This window comes from Zeus faber (genome assembly GCF_960531495.2).
Source record: "Zeus faber genome assembly, chromosome: 7".
Taxonomy (NCBI): Eukaryota; Metazoa; Chordata; class Actinopteri; order Zeiformes; family Zeidae; genus Zeus; species Zeus faber.
Genome location: NC_137203.1, coordinates 11,089,767 through 11,113,466, shown reverse-complemented (window position 1 = coordinate 11,113,466; position 23,700 = coordinate 11,089,767). Strand labels below are relative to the sequence as shown.

At 43.2% G+C, this 23,700-nt stretch overlaps 1 protein-coding gene across 1 annotated transcript in view; it reads right to left on the bottom strand.

The window, feature by feature from the left end:
• The window catches only part of sh2b3 (SH2B adaptor protein 3), a gene marked incomplete at both ends in the record, with an annotated part of 28,352 nt that extends 8,166 nt beyond the window's left edge, over positions 1 to 20,186 (bottom strand). The window contains one exon of the mRNA XM_080004663.1: positions 18,996 to 20,186. Within this exon, the coding sequence (XP_079860789.1) occupies positions 18,996 to 20,186 (1,191 nt within the window). The remainder of the gene's footprint in view (positions 1 to 18,995) is intronic.
• Between the last annotated feature and the right edge of the window lie 3,514 nt (positions 20,187 to 23,700).

Here is a 23,700-nt window from a genome sequence, read left to right as displayed (position 1 = left end):
AATGAAGTCTGATATAATAACCAAAAATATATACCAAAAATATATTTTGAGAAATATATTGATAAGTATCTGATCTGAACGTTGTATTTTAAACCCAGTCCAAGTAAGAAACAGTGCTTTGCGTTCATACAAGAAAGAAAAATCCTACACATTTCTACACGACTCCTTGTGTCCGATTGTCAAAACGCCCAGATTGTGTTGCAGACTGCTTACCGTACAGCAGGTAAAGTCTAAAAGTAAAGTTGTTTTGGTGTTAGATTAGGAGCACAGTCATCTCTCAAAATGACTTTGTATGGGGAAGGAGTCCAGAGAGAAAAAGAAATACAGCAATTAAAAAAAAAAAAAAAAAACCAAAAAACTGAATCCCCTTTCGTGAGGCCGGATCGGAAAGAATGAGATGAATGTTTGTCCTCGTAATTCTTTAAGGTTGACCGGTGCACCTACAGCACTGGAGTTCCACCGGAGTAAACAGGCCACGGTCTATTTGAAGCTCCCCGCACGTCTTTCCCCCCAAAACCAAGACACGGTGCAGATGGCCTCCCCACCGCTGCTATCTGGAGTGTGTGTGTGTGTGTGTGTGTGTGTGTGCGCGCATCTGTGTTTATGGTTTGCATGTGTACGTTCATCCGTGTGTGCTGTGCGGAGTTTATTCTCTGCTCCGTAGAGAAAGCCGGAGCCTCCGGGGGCGAGCGGAACCACGTGGGGCAGGAGAGAGGCGTGATGGGAAGACGCTTGGGTGGAGTAACAGCGAAATAGAACAACACCGAACGAGCTGTGCCCCTCCTGTAGCGGTGTGAGTCTGAACCTCCGCTGCCCCACCTGCACACACATGTTATTCACATGCTTATTTTAATGGGCTTTGGATGGCGATAAAAGCTAAAATACCTACCACATATGGGAGAATATCGAGGAATATATCTGTGTCTAATTAGACCAAAGTTATTGAAGTAAGTCTATATCGAGGGCTTGGCACTAGAGGGCCGTAATTAACACGGAAGGGCAAAGATGATATTTATACATTGTTCGAAAGGACAAGGTCACCATACTTTCACTTTTTCGAATAAAGATTGGAACCTTAAAGGCGTAAGAGAAAAGGTTAAATTGAGTTTGGCGCAAAAAAGGCAAGTAAGTGCACTGAGCTGGGTGTAGTAAAAGTTAGGTTTTGAATGCAATTAGCTTTTAGAGGAGTAATTGACTTAATCCTAAACTATAAACAACACACACATACACACACCAGCACTCACACAGGAAAAATCACTGGCGCTGCAGAACCTCTTAGCCTCCAGATAGAAAGGCCTTTTGTTAATAAAGCCATGATTAACACACACACACACACACACACACACACACACACACACACACACACACACACACACACACACACACACACACACACACACACACACACACACACACACACACGCGCCTGTGGCACGCCAGAGGTCAGAGGTCACGCCTGAACTGAAGCCGGGGTGACAGCCATTAGAAATGTGGTGACAGTCACCACCGGGCTCTTATTGAGAGTTGATGACTAGAGTGTATGTCATATGCGACTATTCAATGTGTCCTGTGTCCTGTGTGTGTGTGTGTGTGTGTGTGTGTGTGTGTGTGTGTAAATGCTTGTATGTTCACTGTACATTTGTACAAATAAGACAGAAAGCTATAATTGCACATAAGACACCAACACACCTTCATACTTTGGAAGGGGTCTGTCCGGATCCACCATTCAAAGCAGTCATTGGACAACCAGTAAAGTGACTTATCATCTGATCCAAGGAAGGAAGGAATCTCTCCATTCCGTGTTTTAGTGTAACAAGGTAACAAGTAAATTGATTCCTAAAAACTGGGTAGGAACATCCTGTGTCGCTCTCTGAGAAGCCTCTGTCTAGGAAGGCAGCTTTGCCCGAAGGAGGAAGTTTTAGAGTTTCAGTCCAGTTGTGCATTTCCAAGAATCCGACGCCGTGGAATGCATGAGAACACACCGGATCCGGACTCAAAACGCAACACTGGAATATTGTATATACTGCAAACCGTCCCGATCATGTTCAGCCTATCATCCCATAAATAAAATACCGTCTCGTATTGTGAAACTCGACAGAGTTTGGGACGACAAAGAAGGAACGTTTCTTTTTCAACCCTAGAAACGACAGCGAAACCCTCCGCCACCAAACCTGGCTTCCGCACAGATTCTACACGTGCACGTTTGAGACCCAGATCCCTTCCAACGACAGGCGGTTGCATGGACAGACCCCACGGGACGGACGCAGGAAACAGACCAGACAGCGAAAGACAGAAACTCCGGGTGGGAGGAGGGAAAAGGAAGGAGGGAGGGAAAGGAGAAGGAGCAGAAGAAAGAGCGCAGACTCCGGATTCCGCAGATTTTGCGCCCGGATGGGTTTGAGCCTATGTGACAGCACGTGAGCCGGAGGAATGTCTGCTTTAATCCTGAACGAACACACACACACACACACACACACACACACACACACACACACACACACACACACACACACACACACACACACACACACACACACACACACACACACACACACACACACACACACACACATCAAAAGAATAGATTACAGACTTCATTTTCCTATTCCTGAGTTTATCGGCGACATTAATGACAGCCTTTGTTTCAAACACTCTCTGTGGCTAACAGCTCTAATAAAATGCTCAGCGAGGAGGAGATTAGAGGAAAGTGACTCATTCCGAGTTATGAGTAAGTCGACAAGGGAAATTCTGAGAAAATCTGGGAACACTTCATATAAAAAAAAAAAAAAAAAAAAAAGAAATTTCCAAAAATTGTTTCGTAGACGTCGAATAAAGTTTTAATAGTAACGCGCAATCACGACGCGGCGGCTGAGCGAGGATATGAGATAAACCTGACTCAGTGAGAGGAATGTTTCATGAGTAAGTGAATGGCTTGTGACTAAGAGACGGCTTTTGAGGAACCATGTGTGTGGAGTGTGAGTGTGTGTGTGTGTGTGTGTGTGTGTGTATGCGTGCGCGCGCGCGGGGCAGCAGATGTGTCTTGGTTGAGCAACAAATCCTGGTATCTGTGAATCAGTTCCGTGGAGTTCCACTCTTTTCGTTCTAATACTCCCTGCGTGTACCACACACACACGCACGCAAGCAAGCAAGCACGCAAGCAAGCACTATTCTAATGGAGACAGAATCATGACAGCGGACAGAATCTAATTGCATTCGTAACATGTAACAGAAACATTTTCATGGACTTCTGTGGAGGTCTGTTGTTTCCAGCCAATCAGAGGTCTTAAAGAAGGTATTAAACAAAAGTAAAGGAACTGGGAATTCAACTGCAATCGTGTGTAGGACAATGACGCAGACTGAAAGCAGGTTACACACACACAGTAATGTCACCTTTAAAAGGGATTTTTGTGCTTGAGCCCAAGAAAGTGGGATAAGTCATTTGCTGCTTCTTGGAAAGGCTCCAAATGCGTTTTCTTCAGCAACATTTGAAATAATTACCCCCCCACCAAAGACAACCTGAGTGACGTATACCACTGTTTTCAACCAATAGAAATTACAGTAAATGGACAACTCCCTGTCTTCTTATATTGCTTTACATTAAATAAAATGTTCAAAAATAAGAGTCACAAAATAAATAAAATAGGACTGAAAAAATTATAAATGCCATTTGTAAATACAGCACTTGCAAAACCCCAAATCGCACCTTCAAAATAAAACAAAATACAATAAGAGTAAATTGCACCGCAGTTAAAAATAAATAAATACAAACAATTCACAATAATCAGTTCATTTTTACCGCTAATTGAACTTTTATTTTTTTTTGTCCAGGAGGAGGAGATGCACAACAAGACCGGACAACTAATCTGTCCTAATAATTGTTATTGCTTGTTTGTTTTTTTTCCAATTTTCATAATTGTACACTGCAAGCCTTTTTACCAATCTGGTTTTATATATTTGCAGATCTTAACATACATTTGCTCATATAGCCTGTGGTAGTTAGTGCATGTAGTTTTTACTTCTAAAAATGTTTTACGAGATAAGACGTTACTTTATAAATCCCCCAGGGGGGAAATCCATTGTGTTTGCACATTTAAATAATTACCAGTTGTTTGTTTTTATTTGGAAAATGTCATATTCATGCACCCGAGCGTGGAAAACATGAGCAGACAATCTCTTGCGGTTAAATGAACGACAGTTAAAACTAATTTAACTGATTTCTAATCTCCCTGCCCCCAAGCTGGCAGACAAGAAGGAAGTCTAAGACAGACAGACAGACAGACAGACAGACAGACAGACAGACAGACAGACAGACAGACGCTCTGTCAGATTACGGTATTTTTTAAATTTTTTATCTCTTTAGTGCTGCACATCCTTACAATGCAAACTGCTGTGGAAGTTGTGATGCCTCTGTCCAGATTCCAGCCCCGCACTGGGACTTGGGGCCAGTGGTCCAACTGCTTTATAACCTGAAGCTGTAAAAGTGGACTAGAACATGAGGGAAATCCTAATACTGTGAAATGATGTTAATAAAAAAAAAAAAAAAACACCTGACGAAAATAAGTTGTCAAGCTAGAGCTTTCATGGCACAAAGACCACAGGACAGTGAATAGATCCTAAAAAAATACATTTATTTAATAAGGATTGTTGTTGAATTCGAGATGCGCTTGAGTTCGAGCCGGTGACCCCGGGGTCCTTAATGCACATCCGGATCCTAAATCTCTTCACTGCAGAGCGGGTTGTAAAAGTCAGCGCTCGTCTGTAATATCACGACCATGCGAAGTCGTATTTCACTACTACGAGGCTTTTCGTTCTTAGTCAGCTTTCACTTCTGGGTTTTGGCTTCTCTGCGCTCGCCCTTAAGAATTTTTTTTTTTGATATGATACTTACAATACTTTTCACAGGTACAGGAAAAAGGAGACAAACAATATTCTGGTATGCATCAGTTTCATGATTCATATTCTATTTATTTATTTTGACACATTGACATTCAAATAATGTCAATGACCCAAGAGCGGATATGTAAGAGGAAGGTTGGTGGGAGGCTTGCGATAAGGGTGTGCCATCGCTGGGGGCACTCTGTTATGGTGTTAAGGTGTTATTATTATAATAACAACAACAACAACAATAATAATACGTAGTAGTAAACTGCTAAAGAAACTGCGTATAATCATCAGATATCATGCATTTAACAGCCCGGGTTACTCTTGAGAAACGTACTACTCTGTGTACTACTCTACTCTCTGTACTCTCTGTGCTTCGATGCAGCCTTAAGAAACATTTTTTTCTAACAATTATTTCCAAGCTCCAGTGAATGAAAGGTTCTTCTCGCCCGACCAAAGCAGTAGTTTACACTTAATCTGGAAGGACTTTTCAATGTTTCGCACCTTAGACGGCCAGTATCTCTCCACTGATCATTAGGAGAATTGGCCTCTTCACTGAGCAAATGTCAGTTGGACACGACTGGACATGGAGATATATTCCGTGCACATTTATTTATGCAAAGGCAGTTTTAGTCGATAGGAAAAAGTAAACATGAGTGTGCTTTATCTGTGGATTAATTTATTCTTAGTCCAAACGGTTTCAACCAGGAACTGAACAAACTGAAGTGGAAGCGTTTTTCAGATGTTTATCTAGATCTGATGCGCTGGATCCCACTCAAACATTCAGCGATTGGTGCCGTTGTATCCTGAGGCTCTTCTTATTTGTTAGACCTCTAGTCATTTATGGCCACTTTTCACTTTGATTCCTTCCTTTAACAAGTTGGAGTTTGCCGACTAATGAACGCTCCTCTCCCACGGCGCTCGGCACCGCACCGGCAACACGCCACATCCACCCGCAGGTCGCCGCGGTCAGCGAGATCCTGAAACGCTCAAAACACTTATTTGTCCTTTGGAAAGTAATTGTGTGCACCTGAGGATCCCATTTTTCAAAATTCCAGAATATTTTAACAGCAAGCACGCAGTTAAAGTACCAGAACAGAAAAAACGCGTTTGCACATGCAAGTTTTACAAGAAACTATTACGAAGGAACCTTGGATACAAATCCAGCCACGTGTTAGTTGATCTAACACACACACACGGACACACACACACGGACACACACGGACACACACACACACACACACACACACACACACACACACACACACACACACACACACACACACACACACACACACACACACACACACACACACACACACACACACACACACACACACACACACACACACACACACACACACACGGGTGAAGCACAGGATGTTTGGTCCCAAACGCTCTTCCCAGGGTCCCTTTCTCAAGGCCATCTCCATGGCAACTAACTGACACTCAACATTCCACTATCCCTTCGAGGGTCACCACAGCCAGCACTGTCCGTGTGTGTATGTGTGTGTGTGTGTGTGTGTGTGTGTGTGTGTGTGTGTGTGTGTGTGTGTGTGTGTGTGTGTGTGTGTGCACGAGCGTGTGCGTTAGATCAACTAACAACTAGCCTCTGGAGCGTAAGTATAAAAAATACGAACATTTTGCAAGCGTTTCTGATATGCAGATAGTAATAGAAGTCGTGTGAAATCAGACTTTTGAGACAAAGTTCTTTCAGGATAATAAAATTGGAATCCATCATTAAGCTTTCTGGTTAAGATGGACATGCAGCATTCAGCGCAAATTGGGGGGGGGGGGGGCATCTTAAATACAATCTTTGTTAAAAAATAAAAACAATAAAAGCAATTTTCTTCTGTTAACTTCGCCATTTTTTATTTTTTTTTTATTTTAATGCATTTATTTATTTATATAATTTTTGCAGAATGCTTTTCCTCCCAGTTCAGATTAAAAGTCTACACAGGGAGCTTTATGGGTGCACCTTTTTGTTTATCATCAGTTGTCTGCAAAACTATGATTAAATAGATTAAGAGTAACAATAATAATAGTCCGATACGCAATTCAAATGGCAACTCCGTACACAAAAACCCCCCACAAAAATCAAGCTAAAATACCTGCCATTCCAGTTGCTTTGGTAAACTTTGGGATCTGCACTGAGACCAAAAAATCAAATAGAGCTTTCAAGTATTTTCAAAGGACGATCACAACGCTTTTTGCCGCAAGGCGTTTATGATCACTCACAAGTCAAATGATCAACTGGACTCAATACATACCTACAGGGCAGTTTTTGGTACATTTCTATTTATTTGCCAGCTCACCGCTTTGTTTATGCAAACTGACAATAGCAACATAATTGAAACATAATTAGGCAACTGTAGACTATTGCTCATGCATTTCATTGTTTCACGACAATCATGTTTCAAAAGGAAAACTAATCAAGTAATTCAACTTATAATTATTCTATAGGGTTTATCAATATCTGTGAAATGGAGCAAAAGCGCATCTGACTGAAAAACACTCTGTACAAGGCATCAATTGTTGCTTGATAAAAGCCTGATCTATGTGAAAATAAATGGATTTATTCAACAAAGCTCTTACCCCGGCTGACTCATTGCTGCTTTCTGACATATTTTAGATTTTATCTCATTGGAACCCTATCACACCTGGCAATCCACAAAATGAAAAAATTAAATCTACCAATCACAAAGTTCCAGATATTCACACTTACTATTTAACATTTGGCATATTAACAAATACGGTATTAATGGTTAATCACTATGTTATAGTTCTAAATTCACCAACACACACTTTACAACCACACCGGAGAACAAGACTTTGTGACCTTGTTCTCTAGTCTGTCGACAACCTTGTTTGCTCGAGCAGCCTTTCAAAACTCAGCTTTAATTTGCAATAGAAAATAGTTGAGAAAAAAAAAAAAATCCAAAACAAAACAACAAACACACACACACACACACACACACACACACACACACACACACACACACACACACACACACACACACACACACACACACACACACACACACACACACACACACACACACACACACACACAGACCACTGTTCAGGGTGCCACCTTTGGTTTGCTCTTGAAGATGAACATCAGACACATAGTAGACCTGACTGGGTCTTATCGCCATCGCCTCTATCGGTCTGTGGCATCAGTCAAGGATGTGGGGAGGGCGCGTGCACGCAGTGCCAAAACGCTCGCTGGGGTTACTGAGCCTGACGCGGCGCGGGGGTTCTAGGAACCCTGTCACAGACAGACAATCAAAGATGTCGCCTTGTGTGGAGGGTAAAATGTGTCACCGGTTCATCGCGCTGCCCTTCCTTACCTACTTCTCAGAAGTACTGATAGAGCGCCTACAGAAAGCAGAAGTAACAGAACTACCGTTCACAGAAATGGATCAGATTCCAAGTAACATGATGAATGTGGTTTATCGTAGAAAAACAAAACGAAAAAAAAAAAAAAAAAAATGTATTTTCTTAAAGCGTCTTTGTCACGATGACGCCAATAGACACGTCCCTGAGGTGGCAGAACACAGTTGATAGGTTGAAAGGCGTCAACGAACATCAGCAGGGTCCACTCCGGCAGGTGTGGTCCACTCAGGGTGTAAACTCAGCCGCCGGTTTAGGCCGCGTTTACGCTCTGTGGTACTCAATGTTCCATGCGCTGCTTACACAACCCGACAAATACGACGTAAACGGTGTTTGCACAACAAGACGAGGCGCAGACTGGAGTTTCACTTCTTTTCAAGCCTCTTCCTCTGCTTCCCATCGTGCTTCTACATTTGCGTCACCAAGTTCCGTCCATAAAATCATTGTTAAAAAGTCACCAATCCTACTGGGGCAACTTGCATTGTCTGACAAACCCTGTTTTAGGTTTTGTTATGGGATTTTGGATTCGCAGAGAGCGTGACGTCATGATCCCTGTTACTACTGCAGTACATACACCGTAGTAAGCGAACAGGGAATTAAGAAGTATTGAATCGATAACGAAAAATTTAAACAGAGTCCAGATCGGCAAAATAGCAACTCTACCTCCGCTTGCTGCACAACAAATTCAAATTTTTTGGAAGGGAGTTGATTTTAAAGAATTAATTTTAAATTAAACAGATCAAAAATAGATAAATTCTGAGAAATCATAAACAAAAAATAAATAAATGGGCAGACAAACAAATAAATAAATAAATAAAAGCGCGCACACAAAAAAAATAAATAAAATAAAATAAAAAATTTAAAAACCCCACCAAAAACAACCAAAAATAACCAAAAATGCTGATGGATATATCGGATGTAAGAGGGCTTGAAGATTCTACTAAAAATGTATTAGGGCTGCACATGTAGAGCTATTGATTAGACTTGTCTACGAAGGTCCAAAAGCTGCATTACATTACTGTAATGCATCCTTGAAGACAACATTTAACTATATTGCAGACCGTATCTAGTCTCAGACCACGATATTGATATTATATTGATTGATCGACGATATCAATCTGTCTCCTTTGCTCGTGGATATTGGTAAACATAAAACAATGCAGCATAAGGAGCCGCAGGATGGAGACACCTCTGGAGGTAAAGACGTCGCTCGCCTTCCTCTTGGGGCTTTCCACAGCAGGGTCAGGTGCAATAACAATGTGATTGCACACACACACACACACACACACACACACACACACACACACACACACACACACACACACACACACACACACACACACACACACACACACACACACACACACACACACACACACACACACACACACACACACACACACACACACACGCCAAAAAAAGAAAAAAAAAAAAGTGCACATCTGTGACATATCCGCTCGCTCATTAAAACAAATCGAACTTTGATGTACAGTATTTTTGCATCCGGCGACAAATAAAAAGGAGAATTTTACACACAATTTATTGCAGCGAGACAAGTGAGCAAAACAGAGAGATCTGACAAACATCTTGTCCACATGGTTCTAACCACTTAACTTCCTCTAGAGGTTTCTCTAGGTTTGTCACACTGAAGCGCGCACACGCACGCACGCACGCACGCACACACGCACACACGCACACACGCACACACGCACACACACTATTTTTTTTTCCACAGAAACATGACAACAGTCCCACATTCATGGGGGGAAAGGAACGCGATTTTCGCGCTGAGTTGCAAAAATTATACAGAAAAACCCTGGTCTTTTCCGGTCTTAAATGACCAAATAATAACACGTTGAAACTCCGTAGGTCTGTCAAACCCCAACCATCAAAGTGACACCGTCCTCCTGGGCTCTGCTGCTCACCACATTTTGGTTAAAGCATCTTGGTTTCTTTCGAAGCGACGCTCACAATGAGTCGACTGATTCTGTAATCTAAAAGTAGTAACCCATGAGATAAAACGGAAAACACGGCTAATACCTTTTTAAACATAATAATCAATGCATTGAGGCTATGAATGCACTCCCCTAGAGGCTGTTTCCACTGTCAATGGCAGGGTCCGCCACCTATCATATCTATATCTACTCCATGTAACAAACAAGTGGCATAGAATACTGACACCAGCAAGGAAACAAACAAATATTTTAATTTATTTTAAAAAAAGAAACTAAAAAAAAACAAAAACAACACTCTGGGCAATCAAGACGCAAACCCTCCCCCTTTGTCACTGATCCAAGATAAATCAAAGCCAAATGAGAGACGGAGCGCGATGGTGAGTACATCTGGTTAGAAGCAGGCCGACGTTAAGGTCTTGGCTTTGTGTCTGATGAAAGACATGAAAACCCTCTGTATGCATAACTCTCTTTGGAAGTCAGATAAAAAAGACCCAAACTGTGTCGTATGTATCGCAGCTACCGCACCGCTTCAAAAAGAGCCGCTGTGGTGGTTACGAGGTCTTGAGGGCTACACGCTATATTTAAACCAAACTATTTCTTTGGAAGTCGGGCTGCAACTCAGAGGGGACGGAGCTTTGAGTTACTGTATTCCTGAGGAAAAAAAAGAGACTCGTGATAGCTTTGGCTCAGCTCTCCCGTTGTGTTTAGCCTTTTTTTTTTTATTTATTTTTTTTTATTATACGTAAATAACATTAAGATCTTCTAAGATTGTCGGGTAAATAACTTAAATCTTAAAACCTTCAACATTCAAACACATTTTGCAAACTATTCACAAGGTTCAATACCCCACGATGCGATTCACAACAATTTCTCCACAATGAAATATTATTTCCTCTTTCATCGCCTGCAGTGCTCACACAGCGCTTGGTTTCTGTTGACATTTTGCATACAGGTCTGGAGTGCAAGGCCACGCTCTGGAGCCCCGTCTCCGTAGAAGATGAACAGGCCGCATCTCCTGACTCGCTGGCGTTCTGACCGAGACTCAGGAGATTCCCTCCCATGCGCAGTCTGGTTTCTCACTTAGCAGGATACCACTCGAGCGAAGATGTCTGCGTGGGCTGATTTATGAAAAATGACGATTGCAGTCGATTGGCCACAAGCCGTTCACATTGTTTCGGGCCCTATCGGAGTCCTTCGGACAAAGGGAGGACAAAGCAATCAGGGGGAAAACTTAAACGGAGTGACGTGGAACCCCGGGGGGGGCGGGAGTGGCGGCACAGAAAGCGGGGGAACCCACGACGAACAACTAACGGCATTGTTCAAAATATTCCCTGCGACTATATTTCCACCGCCGGGGCCGGGGAGTTCGGTGACCTGCCCGGTGATTCCCAGGGTGAAACAGGGCTAAACCAACCATGACTCAATTTCAACGGGAATTAGATTAAGAAGTCGTCTGACCAGGAGTTGTGCTTATCAATCCGCGGCATGAATGGGAATCCATCAATCCCGCGCGAGCGGCTGTCACAGTGAGCTCTTCAGCAGAAACATGTTGCTGTCGGTTTAACCGGGCGATCTTTCTGAGAAACAGGGAGATGGAATCTCGATCCTTTGCTTTGCTTACAATTATATATTTACAGCTCTTGTGTTTTATGAGCATAAAACAAAGTACATCGTGTCAAACCATAACTTGCTCAGATCCAAATATAGATTTGCAACCCTGGCCTGTTTGTTTGTTCAGTAATTGTAGATAAGTGGAAAAAAATATATATATATACGCACACATAATTTATAATATTTTCAAATTCCAATTTCTATTCACAAGATGCGGCGCTAAATTACAACTAGTGATGAAATTGATTTACAAACTACAAACTGTCTACATATCTGTGGAGTTTTGTCATGATTTTATCTCCGTAATATACTTGACACTCTTTTCTGTGCGTTCATATTTGATTAAAGGGAAATGTGTTATTTTTGACAGACATGTGGACAACAGACATAATATCAGAACAGATACACACACACAAGAAAGCAGATCACAGTGGCCTTGTGGGTGTGATACCACGACAGATGTGATGTAAAATGAAACTACCCCGATTTGTGTGTTTAAAGCTGGGGACACACACACACACACACACACACACACACACACACACACACACACACACACACACACACACACACACACACACACACACACACACACACACACACACACACACACACACACACACACACACACACACACACACACACACACACACGCGTTTGTAAATGTTAAATCAGAGTATAACTTAAAGCACATCCTACGTCTTCTATTATTGCCTCAGAATTTTAAAGACGGGGGCAAATTCCTTCATCTAAATAAACTGCGGCAAAATCAAGATGCATATTATAATCCATCTGTCTCCATGTGTATCAATGAAACATAATATGTACAATATATTCCCCTTGATCACATTATCTACTAAGGATGGACCAATAAGTATGGACATCAGGCTAAAATATGAAAAATCCCAAACTCAGTCATATCAAGGAAAAGCTGTATTTGATGCTTTTTGTCCAGATAGAAGAAGGTAAGATGTCCCCTAAGCGAGAAAAATCCATCATTTAATGTTCCAATTATAGTCATTATGTTCTAATGACCCCGTCTAATGTCCTGAAACTCCATAATATTCAGTTGAAGTAGATTAATGGAAAGGACTGGTAAATTGAGAATCTGTCAATTTACGTCTATGTCCATCCCTAGTACAGGAAACCAACCAAACAAAAAAGGCCATCCCACGGCTGCTTGTTGTGTCTTTTAGCCTCCCAGCCTCGCCTGCCGCTCTGCGTTTCGACTCTCCCGCTGCGTGTTTCCTGTGTCTGTCTTGCTCGGTTTCATTCCGCTTTGGGTCGGCTCCACCAGGCCCATGTGTTGGAGCGTTAGTTGTGGTATGCAGCGAGAGCCAAATTAACGCTGCGTGTTGCCATCTGAGAGATTGAAGCACACCAAGTAACACGGAACAGATGGATCGCAGGGTTTTTGCTTGCTGGAAAACTTTTTCCACTAATGCCACAAACTCATTTTGCCGTCAGAGAGAGGAGGAGAACCCGACACGAAGATGAAGACGAAGAAAAAAGAAAGCGTTACAGAACGCAGGTAGAAACTCTCGCTCCAATGCGAGTGTCGCATGTTTGACTTTAAACCGTGAGAACGAATGAGGCATAACCTCACATTAAGTAGGCCTACGCTGGGTTGTTGTGGCCCTATACAGGGAAACTTTTGTTTTCGTTTTTAAAACCAACAACCACGGAGCGGAGACATCACTGTGACTCAGACGTGACCGAAAAGGAAGGCGAAGAGAATGAAAAACTAAGGAAGCCAACTCAGGACAAATGTAATCTTGTATCACGGACGGCATACTGTACATCCACACAAAGCGGGACAAATTGGACGGGGAGCAGGATACACAGGCACACATCCATATAACCGAGACGCACAAAATGAAACCATGTGGAAATAATTAAGAGGTACAAAAAAATAAATAAATAAAAAAACTGTAACCAGCATGCAAGATGACACGTCACGTACACACCAAACAGACACCAGCGTAGCGTGCGGCTTGGGACGAGAGGCGGCGTGATTAAGTTGTAGCCTACAGGAGAAACATCTCGGGGAAACATACCCTCCATCAGACGGACGCCGTCTGTGGGAACCGACGCGGCAACCAGGATTTTCCTGGCATTAAGCTCTGAGGTGCAGAGGCAGGAAGGGAGAGAGGAGGAGGAAACTCACAGAGGGTATTTACTGTATGTACACGGCTCTAATATCCACTTTTAGCCCACATCATTCTACAGCTGTAAAACCAAGCGAGCCTAGAGGCCTAACTTTCCTAAACTCCTCCAGATGCCACTGCAGCGAGTCTCGAGGTATGCACAATCTCTCTATTCACAAAATATTGTCTGCCCCGGTCGAAATTCACACAGTTCAATGACTTTCACAACTGATTGAACGGTTTTGTTTAGTTGCAAGATGAGCCGCCCACAGAATGCGGTTAAAACAGAACACTAATTTCCTCCTCCTTTTTTGAGAACCATGTCCCAGGCTAAGCTGTACTGTAGTTTGCACAGTGGGCTGTCAGTGATTGATCTGGTCATGCATTTCGTTCCATGCGCGATTTGCATCAGGAAAAGTCATGTGTACACATAAAAGCCATCAGAACTGCTTTAATTTCTTGTTCTGACCGTATCGCACCCCAGAACTTCCAGGCTAAATGTAATCAGGTCGAGGACCAAGACTGCATCGCTCATGAAGGCCAAGAATCACTTGTTTGATGATGGAATGTGTTGTGGGAGCTCACCTCCCTATACACCACATTATAATATATAATTAATGTATAAAACATTATATTACAGACTGAAAATCCTGTGCATGTCAACATTATTCATCATATTCTCCTCTGTCTTTGGTACTTACTGGTATCATTTATGTTATCATGTAAACGTTTGCACACAACGTTTGCACCAAGTCTAATCGTGGTGATATTAAGCAACAAGGTTTGTTTGAAATGTGATAGTTTGCTTAATGTGTGCACATATAAGCAAAGCAGACTTCTCATTAAAACTCAGACACTATCTACATCCACGCAGCTTCCTTCAGTGAAATGATGTCACTATTGTAGGACATAAGAATGAGTCAAAACATAAGACGCCACATGTACTCACATGGCTAATGAATGTATGTTATATGAAGTATGTAAATAGTTAAACACACAAAGACATGGACGTATGCAAAAAAATAACACCCAGCCATAAAGAAAAAGTTACACAACTATAATGATTATGGTTATTTTCTGTGTGTTCTAAAACGTCTGGTTATTGTAAAAACGCTTGCTCCATGTGTGTAAGTACAGTATGTGTCTATATAAGTGAGTATGTGTGTGCGTGCTCGTATGTGTGCGCGCATGTTTAAATGTCTGCATGCTACTCCGCAGCTCGCATTCCTTTTAAGGCTATTCTCAAGGCTTCTACTCTTGGCCCTGCCAAGACTACACACACACACACACACACACACACACACACACACACACACACACACACACACACACACACACACACACACACACACACACACACACACACACACACACACACACACACACACACACACACACACACACACACACACACACTAAAACTTCCAATGATCCAGGCCAATACCAGCCTAAAATGCCAAAATTTTGCTGCTCAGACAAATACACACCCACACACAGGGCCAGGTTTGGCTCCATCATCAACTGAATTACCTCACGCACATGGTTAAGACTGCAGCTGGCTGGAGAGCGCAGGGCTGCTAAATATATAACACTGGAAGCCAGTAACGCGCGCACACACACACACACACACACACACACACACACACACACACACACACACACACACACACACACACACACACACACACACACACACACACACACACACACACACACACACACACACACACACACACACACAGTGCCAAAATACACCCTTGCACAAACCCTAAAGAGACCGACTCCTCCTTCCAGTGACCTTTAAAGATGGTGGTGGGGAGGACACTGGGATGCTGGATTGGGATCTGTGGAGACTGGGTGTGTGAGCACATGCACATGCAGCTGCAGCCTCTTGAACCGAGAGGTGTCATGTGAAGAGCCAAGACAAAGACATAACTGCTGTTTTGTGAGCTGTCAGGACAAACAGATATTTCAAGTGTTCTCGGCCCCCACAGTGGGACGACCAGGCACAAATACACATTATTAGTCTCAAACCATCTTCCTGATGATGAATAAATTAATACACAACATTGCTCATATTTGATTGGATTGTGTCGAGTTCTGCTTGCTGTGGTCACACTCTCTGATGTATTGAGGATAATAAAGTGTTAAAACTTGGCTGGGGTGAACTGCAAACAAACAGGAAACAGTGTAGGAGGCACAGAACTTATTCAGGGGAGGAGGAAGAGGACATTCTTTCAAGCAGATCAACTGCTTAAGCACAATGTTGGTAATAACAGGCCTGAATGAAATTCTGGGGGGAAAGTAAATACTTTTGTTTTTCTTTGCATTCAACTGTAAATTGCAATATGGGGAAGAGCGGAAATTAAAATGTCAACTTTAAACTTCAATGGACCAGCTTGAAAAAAATGTATTCAGACTAGAATATGATGCTGTTGACCTCACATCACCAAAATTGACAATACGCATCGATGCAGGTTGTTATTTCTCCCGGAAATAAATACATATTGCAAACAGCCACACGTCACGCCATGTTGGCGGAGCTAAATATTTGTGCCAACTGTGCCTCCCACTTATCATCAAGCTCTGGGACGGAAACCTGGAAAGAATATGTCCATGCAGGTATTGTGTAACTCTTGTTGAGCTGTCAGGTCAGCTGTTTACTACCCTCTTTGGTAACTCATATTTTCCAATACCCACACTTTAAATTAACAGCATTCACATTACACTTCAATAAACGCTGCAAACGGTTGTGGCAGACATGTTTCCACCTCTTGACAAATAATGTCCAATTTGCAATTTTCCAAAACGCATTTTCTTTGGCATCTCAAAGCAATATTGTGCCAACGTTAGGATAAGGTTATGAAGGGTTTTTCTATGGATGCAATTAACCGGTTCCACTCTTAATCTAGGCTGAAAAACACAAATTCTACATTCATGATCTGGCTGTGGCATTCAGCCTTGTGCTAGATTACAGTATTGTGAAAACTCCAGCGGCTAGCGGCGGAGTAATGTATCTGTGGACATTTGAGTCGTGTGAGGACATTTGAGTCCAACACGTCAAACATCTTTCAGCATCTTTGACTTCACAATATCCCTGCATGCCTAAGCCAAGGTTAAAGAAAATAAATAAAATAAAAAAAAGAAACAAGCCAACGTGAGCCAAGTGCAGGGCAGGCTCAGAACTATTAAAACTCATCTCGGAGCAGTTTACAGAAGACTTGTTCACTGTGAGAGTTGGCTTTCATTTTGATTCAATTTGTTTTGTGAGGATACCACATTGCTTTAAGAGATAAACATTTACTGTAATTGATGCTCACCATCGGCATTACCACCCGCATTAGAGTAAATCCAATTTTCAGTGACAAATCCAACACTTTCAAGTGGGAAATGTTGGATTTTTCACTGTTGCAGTAGATTTTAAAATGCACACCCTCCCCACTATCTTTTTCAAATATAAAGTTGAACAAAAGCATGTTGCAAAAAGATTGAATAAAACATTTAACTATAAAATGCTGAATAAATTCTATACAAAAAACAATGCATACTGTACATTACAATCATATCGTAAAACCATAAAAATCAGTATCAGTCATTAAACCGGCCTGCAGCCTTGTGCAGCATCTCGATTCTCACGGAAAGGCATCAGATGGAAATTTAAGGAAATCGGGCATAATTTGAGTGACTAAACTACGTGCTAAACCATGAGCATCTGCCAAAATAATTTAAAGAATTGCGCAATTGGCACAACGATGTTGAAATCTTTCAGCCTCAACATGATCAAATGCTCCAAATTTCCTTTTTTCACATTAGTTAATTGCACCAACAGAACTAAAAATCTCCATTTCCTCAAACATCGTCAACAAGCCGCCTATGCCAGCCAAATTTTCCTTTCATCAGAAACATTGTCAAATGCACAAAATTGTAAATATCTCTAGACTTGAAATATGTGACAGAATGCTGACATAGTCAAAGACAAAGCCTGCTCTACATCATGACACACACTGTGAACAAAAGAACAAATCACTCACTCAAGGCTTAAGGATATGACAACACCCATCTACCAAATGTTGCCACTTGGCTCTTGCTGTGTCATGGCCTTTTCTACATTCAAAATGATGAGCCACCGTCAATTGTAAACACATAACACTAGGGAGAGATGACAGATTTTTTGAAAGACAGAGAAATAACCCCGAGCCTAAAAGTGTGTAAGACGAAAAAGGTGTGGTTGCGTGTTATTTAACTTGAATTTACTTGTAATAAAGCCTTGCAAATCAAGCAGGGATTGTGTATTTATTGTGGATAAGTAGATTTATGAACTTGGGTGTTGGGCACAAATATTTGAAAAATATACGTGTCATTCTTTAGATTTCAGTGAGTCGATTAACTAGATTCAAGAATCAAGAGGTTATTTGTCACATACATATACAGAGGGTCATACACATATGCTGTGAAATGTCACGACACCCGGTGATTACGCACAAAAAGCTCTAAGAAACCTAAAAATACTAAAAAGTGCGTGATCGACACAAGGCGCTCACGCAGGCAGCCGCAACTAGAAAGAGTCTTTGATCTTATCTGTCCGATGGATAAATATAGTGCACAAACTATATAATGCGCAAAGGGGATGTGAACATTTTTTGTGTAATTTAGAAATGCATCTCGGGGAAGTTAGCCCTCTGCATTTGCCCATCCTAGTATCATATGTATATCTAGGAGCAGTGGGCTGCCACATAATGGGGCCCGGGGACCAATTCCAGATCTTGACTGATGCCTTGCTCAAGGGCATCGGCAGGTGTTTCTAACCCTTATGTGCATGTCTTTAGGAGTGGGGGAAACCAGAACACCTGGAGGAAGACCACGTGATAATGGGGAGAACATGCATACTCCACACAAAAAAACCCAGTGTGGAGTTTGAACCCAGAACCACTGAGCCACAAATGCCACCAATATGCAGAATAAATACGTATAATTCTACATTTTGAACACAAACATGAGTATTTACCTTTGGAGGATCAAAAAGTTCAAGCTGGTATCTCTCCCCTCCTCCTCCAACTCCTTGTGCGTCTCTGGTCCTCCTGACCAGTAGGCGGCAGCGTTGCCAGTGAGGCTGAGTGTCCGAAATATTGTCGTCTACCAGCAGGTACCTCAGCAGTCCCTCCTTACAGCAGCCGCTCACCTCCAGCCTACTCTGCCTCACGCTCCCACAGCGGAACCAGCGAAGACGCTCCAGGAAGGTGGAGGCCGGTCCTGCCGGCATGGTATGGGGGACGTGTGGAGAGGATTCTGGGTTGGGACAAGAGGAAGTGAGAGGGGCGGATGACAACAGCGGCGTGACCTCCTCAACCATCAAGGAAACAGCACCGACTCTGTCACCATTAGTCTGTGGATTGTTGCTGCTGTCTGGGGGGCTGCTGGGGGACAGGTCCGAGGGGGAGCTGGGAACAGGAAGGGGCCGCTTCTTAAAGAGCCGGCTGACGCTCTGTCGGATCTGAGTGACGGAGAAGTGCGTCACATCAGAGTGCATGAGGTTGGGGCCGGAAGTATCGGCGAAACGTTCGGACGCTTGGCAGCGCTCAGTGCCAGAGATCTCCTCGTTGCTTTGACTTTGAATGAGCAGCGACGCGCTGCTGACTCTACGCACCGAGCCCCTGAGCGTCGCCAAGTTCCCCGCCAAGGAGTTTGCTGCAGGACAGCGCAATGGCTGTTCTGGGTCCCGGCTGACTTGCTCCGCTTTGGGGGATAGAACAGCGAAAATGGCGGCTCCCGAACTCCGCCGTCTGGCCTCACGGTAGTCCAGCGCCCCAGAGATGCTGCTGCTCAGTGGCCGCCCACCGGCCACCACCTGGGGTGGAGGCGGGATGGGAGGAGCCACCGGTGTGGAGGTGGAGGCGCTCTCAGTAGTGCTGGAGCACACACTCGGGTGGAGGGGGGCTCCATCTTTGTCCACCTCGCAGCAGAAGTGCTGGTGGAAGAGGTCGGTGAACTGCTTGGAGAAGGTCTCGGGCGGGAGCACGTCCTGCTGAGGACGCTCCCTGGCGAAGCTTCGGTAGTGTCCGGCCAGCTCTCGCGCTGTGGCGGTGGCGTGCAGCTCACAAAACTCCTTCCAGCCTCTAGAGGACACTGCCAGACCCACACCGCCTCCTCCTCCTGACGTGGTGGTTGTGTTGGCTGGATGGATAGTGTTACCATTCATTGCAGTAACCAGGCCGTCTGAGAATCACTGCTGAGAAACAGAGAAGAGAAGAAGAAAAAGAAAAAGAAAAAACAAAAAAAAGTTGTAGACTGTTGTTTGCAGAATCAATTTTATCTAAATCCAAACAAAATCTATTTTCATTTTATATTAATTAAATATATAAGATCATGAATGATTTCATTACAGGGCATTGCAATGTATCTGAGGATACATTGCAATGTATCCTCAGATACATTTTCTGATTTCTGAACACCAACCATATGTTGAAATTTGAATATGTTGCAAAGGAAAAACAACCAAAGCACCTAATTTGCCTTGAAGGATAACAACAAGAAAAGGGGAAGCGGAGCGAGAAAAGGCAATAAAATCAGATTGACTCAACTCTAATGTTGATAATAACGACAGAAGCAACAGTCAGATGAATGAAACGCTCAGTGTGATGTGAAGACAGACCCTGAATGAGCCCTGATTGAGGAAGTATGGTAGGAATATTTCTCAATTGACCACACAGCCTGCCTCCTCCATCTGGGTGCACATGTGACCTGGCTGACTGAGGCTTAAAAGCGTGGTTTGTTAATCCTCCACACTCTTATTTCCTATCCCCCGACCCCCCATCTTGATTTTCTTTCAATATCATCTTAATGGTTAGACCGTTACCATTTGCGGCACGACCATCAGCAATTGTTATTCTAGAGCGGCTTTCCCACGAGATCCAAATGAAGGAACCCATTGGTCATGTAGGACTTGTTGTTTAAATGTGTTTTTTCCGCTGTAAAAAAATAAAATAAAAAAAAGCAGCGTACCAGCAGTTACGCTTGAATTTACACAGAAATGAACCACTTACTTCAGAATAGAAAAGTTTCCCTTTTTCCCCTTTCTGAACATGCGTCTCTGTCCATCATCCTTCAAAACATTCCCTCTGCCATTCCATTGTGTGCACACCTCAGGTTCACTTAAACCGTAGTTATGGGGGATTAGCGGTAGGAAGGATATGTTTTCAAAGAACTACAGACGGCTGATGCAAGACCTGGACAGTCCATGATGTGTTCTAATCCCATATCAGCAGACTGCCACAGGCCCCTCCGGCTGATGTAAAAAAAAAAAAAGAAAAAAAATTATCACCCGGAATTTGAAGGCACAATTTGAAAGACGCCCAATTCATGACATTTTCATAACCTTGGCAGTCCTGAAACATGTCAATGTGTTTGAATAGATTTGAAGATTATAATGAATTTCAATCAATGAAAATCACACGGTCTGGGAAGGGAGTCAACTCTTTGGTAGGCAAGTTGTTTTGGTAAGAAACAATTAGAATCATTGCATCATCTAAATGATTTAATGTGTGTTCCCATCCGTTGGGTTAAGGCAAAAAAAAAAAAAAAAAAGAAAAGAAAAATTGTCTCACCAAATATTTATGTTCATTCAATAAATGGCTCTTTTTCACACGGTGGATGTGTATAATTACACTATTACGTCCCTAGACCTTGATAGTGTCATGAAATTAATAAAGAAGACACATCCTAAGACAACTAAATGTAATGCAATGGTCAGCGTGTGCCTGGTTACATACCATTCTCTCTCCAGTACAGCAGAAGAGGGCCTATTCCAGCGGAAGTATGCGCGTGCGTGTGTGTTTGTGTGTGTGCTGCTCAGTGATCACAGAAAACCACCAGAGACATTGGTTGGCGGGGGGGTGGGGGCGGGTTGTGGTCTGGCCGAGCATGGAGCAACATGTCTTGTTATCTCCCCATGAATCGCTCTCTGTGTTCACGACATGACAGCGTTCCGAGGAGACCAGAGGACATGGAGCTCCAGAGCTGTTTTGTTCGGTGTTTTGAAATTACCATCACGTGTACCGGGGCACACGCTACACGCACGTCACGGAGGGAGTGAAAACTTGGCATCGTGAAATATTGCGTCACTAAAGTTCCTGGATGTGAACATGCCACAACAACCAGCCGCCTTCCTGTCCATCTGAGAGCATGCTCAGTGCAGCCCCCCCAGGCCCCTGCAGCCGGCCCCCACAAGCTTTTTCTATCTGCTGGGCCAGCCCGCTATGACTCAGCACTGGCTGCAGCACACACACACACACACACACACACACACACACACACACACACACACACACACACACACACACACACACACACACACACACACACACACACACACACACACACACACACACACACACACACACACACACACATCCTCCTGCTGTCCCTCAGGGGCCTGGCTGTCTCCGTTCCCATGGACTCCTTTACTTTTCATCTCCTCCCCCCCCCCCAGCAGGGGGGGTCCCCAGATGTGACTTGGTTCTTCCTGCTACCTCGACGGCCGTGTCAAAATTAGGGTGCAAAAAAGAAAAAGGAAACTTCTGCATGATCCTTTGCCGCTCCCCGGATTTTCTCTCTACATCTCACTTTTAACTTCTTTATTGGAGTAGATCCACAAATTGCTTCACAAAACTTTCCCCTGTTCAACTAGATCGCCCTCGCCTTCTAATTCCTCAAGGCATCTTTCAATCCATGTGACATATGGTTTTCATGAAAAATAAAAATAACTGTCTGTTGTCTTCCATTGAGCAACATAAGGAAATCAGTTGAGTGTGAGTTAAAAAGTTTTTGCTGACAGTTGAACTGCTGTGCGCCATATGCTGCTCCCACCTGTCACTTCCTGGTCAAATCAACAAAAGACAGGATGTGGATTTCCAGATCAAATGTGGAGTCACAAAAGGTAGGTTTGCTGTGATAGGTCAATGGGAACTAACCTGTCTAGAAATAAAGGATTCTTGCAGAAGAGCCACAACTAGGCCAAGTGGCTTTTAGTAACAATAACATACATTACACTACGGTGTCACAGTAAGAAGGTCCTGGGTTCTAATCCCGGCCGCCCCAGGTCCTTTCTGTGTGGAGTTTGCACAGTCTCCCTGTGTTTGTGTGGGTTTCCGCCGGGTGCTCCAGTTTTCTCCCACCATCAAAAGATATGGATGTTAGGGGTTAATACGCCCCTGACAAAGGAACTGGCAAAAGAGCTGGAGTTGGTCCCCGGGCGCTGCACTGCGGCTGCTCACTGCTCCTAGGTACGGGATGGGTCAAATGCAGAGGATGCATTTTGTTTTATCCTACTTGTACAATAAAGAGAAGTTCTATTATACTTCATGGTTTAATTGTAAAAACCCTGTAAAAAAAAGCACTAACCCTACAATGGTGCTGAGGAGGACATAAATCAATGTCATCTGTGATTTAACTTTTGAGATTCATTTGTCACATTATACATACAGTATGGTTGCAGTTGCAAGTTTATGAAAACATGTTTAAATACATAGAAGACGCTTAAAAAAAAATAAAAATAAAAAATTCTGCACCACCTTTGCATCTTTGTTGTTTGGGGAACAAATTGCGCTCGGGTTCGTCGCCAGAACATCCTGACTTTAAATCTGACACAACCTGTCATGTATTCCACCGCCCCTCTGTTATATTTCCACGTAGTAATATTAAAAGTAGGGTAACCT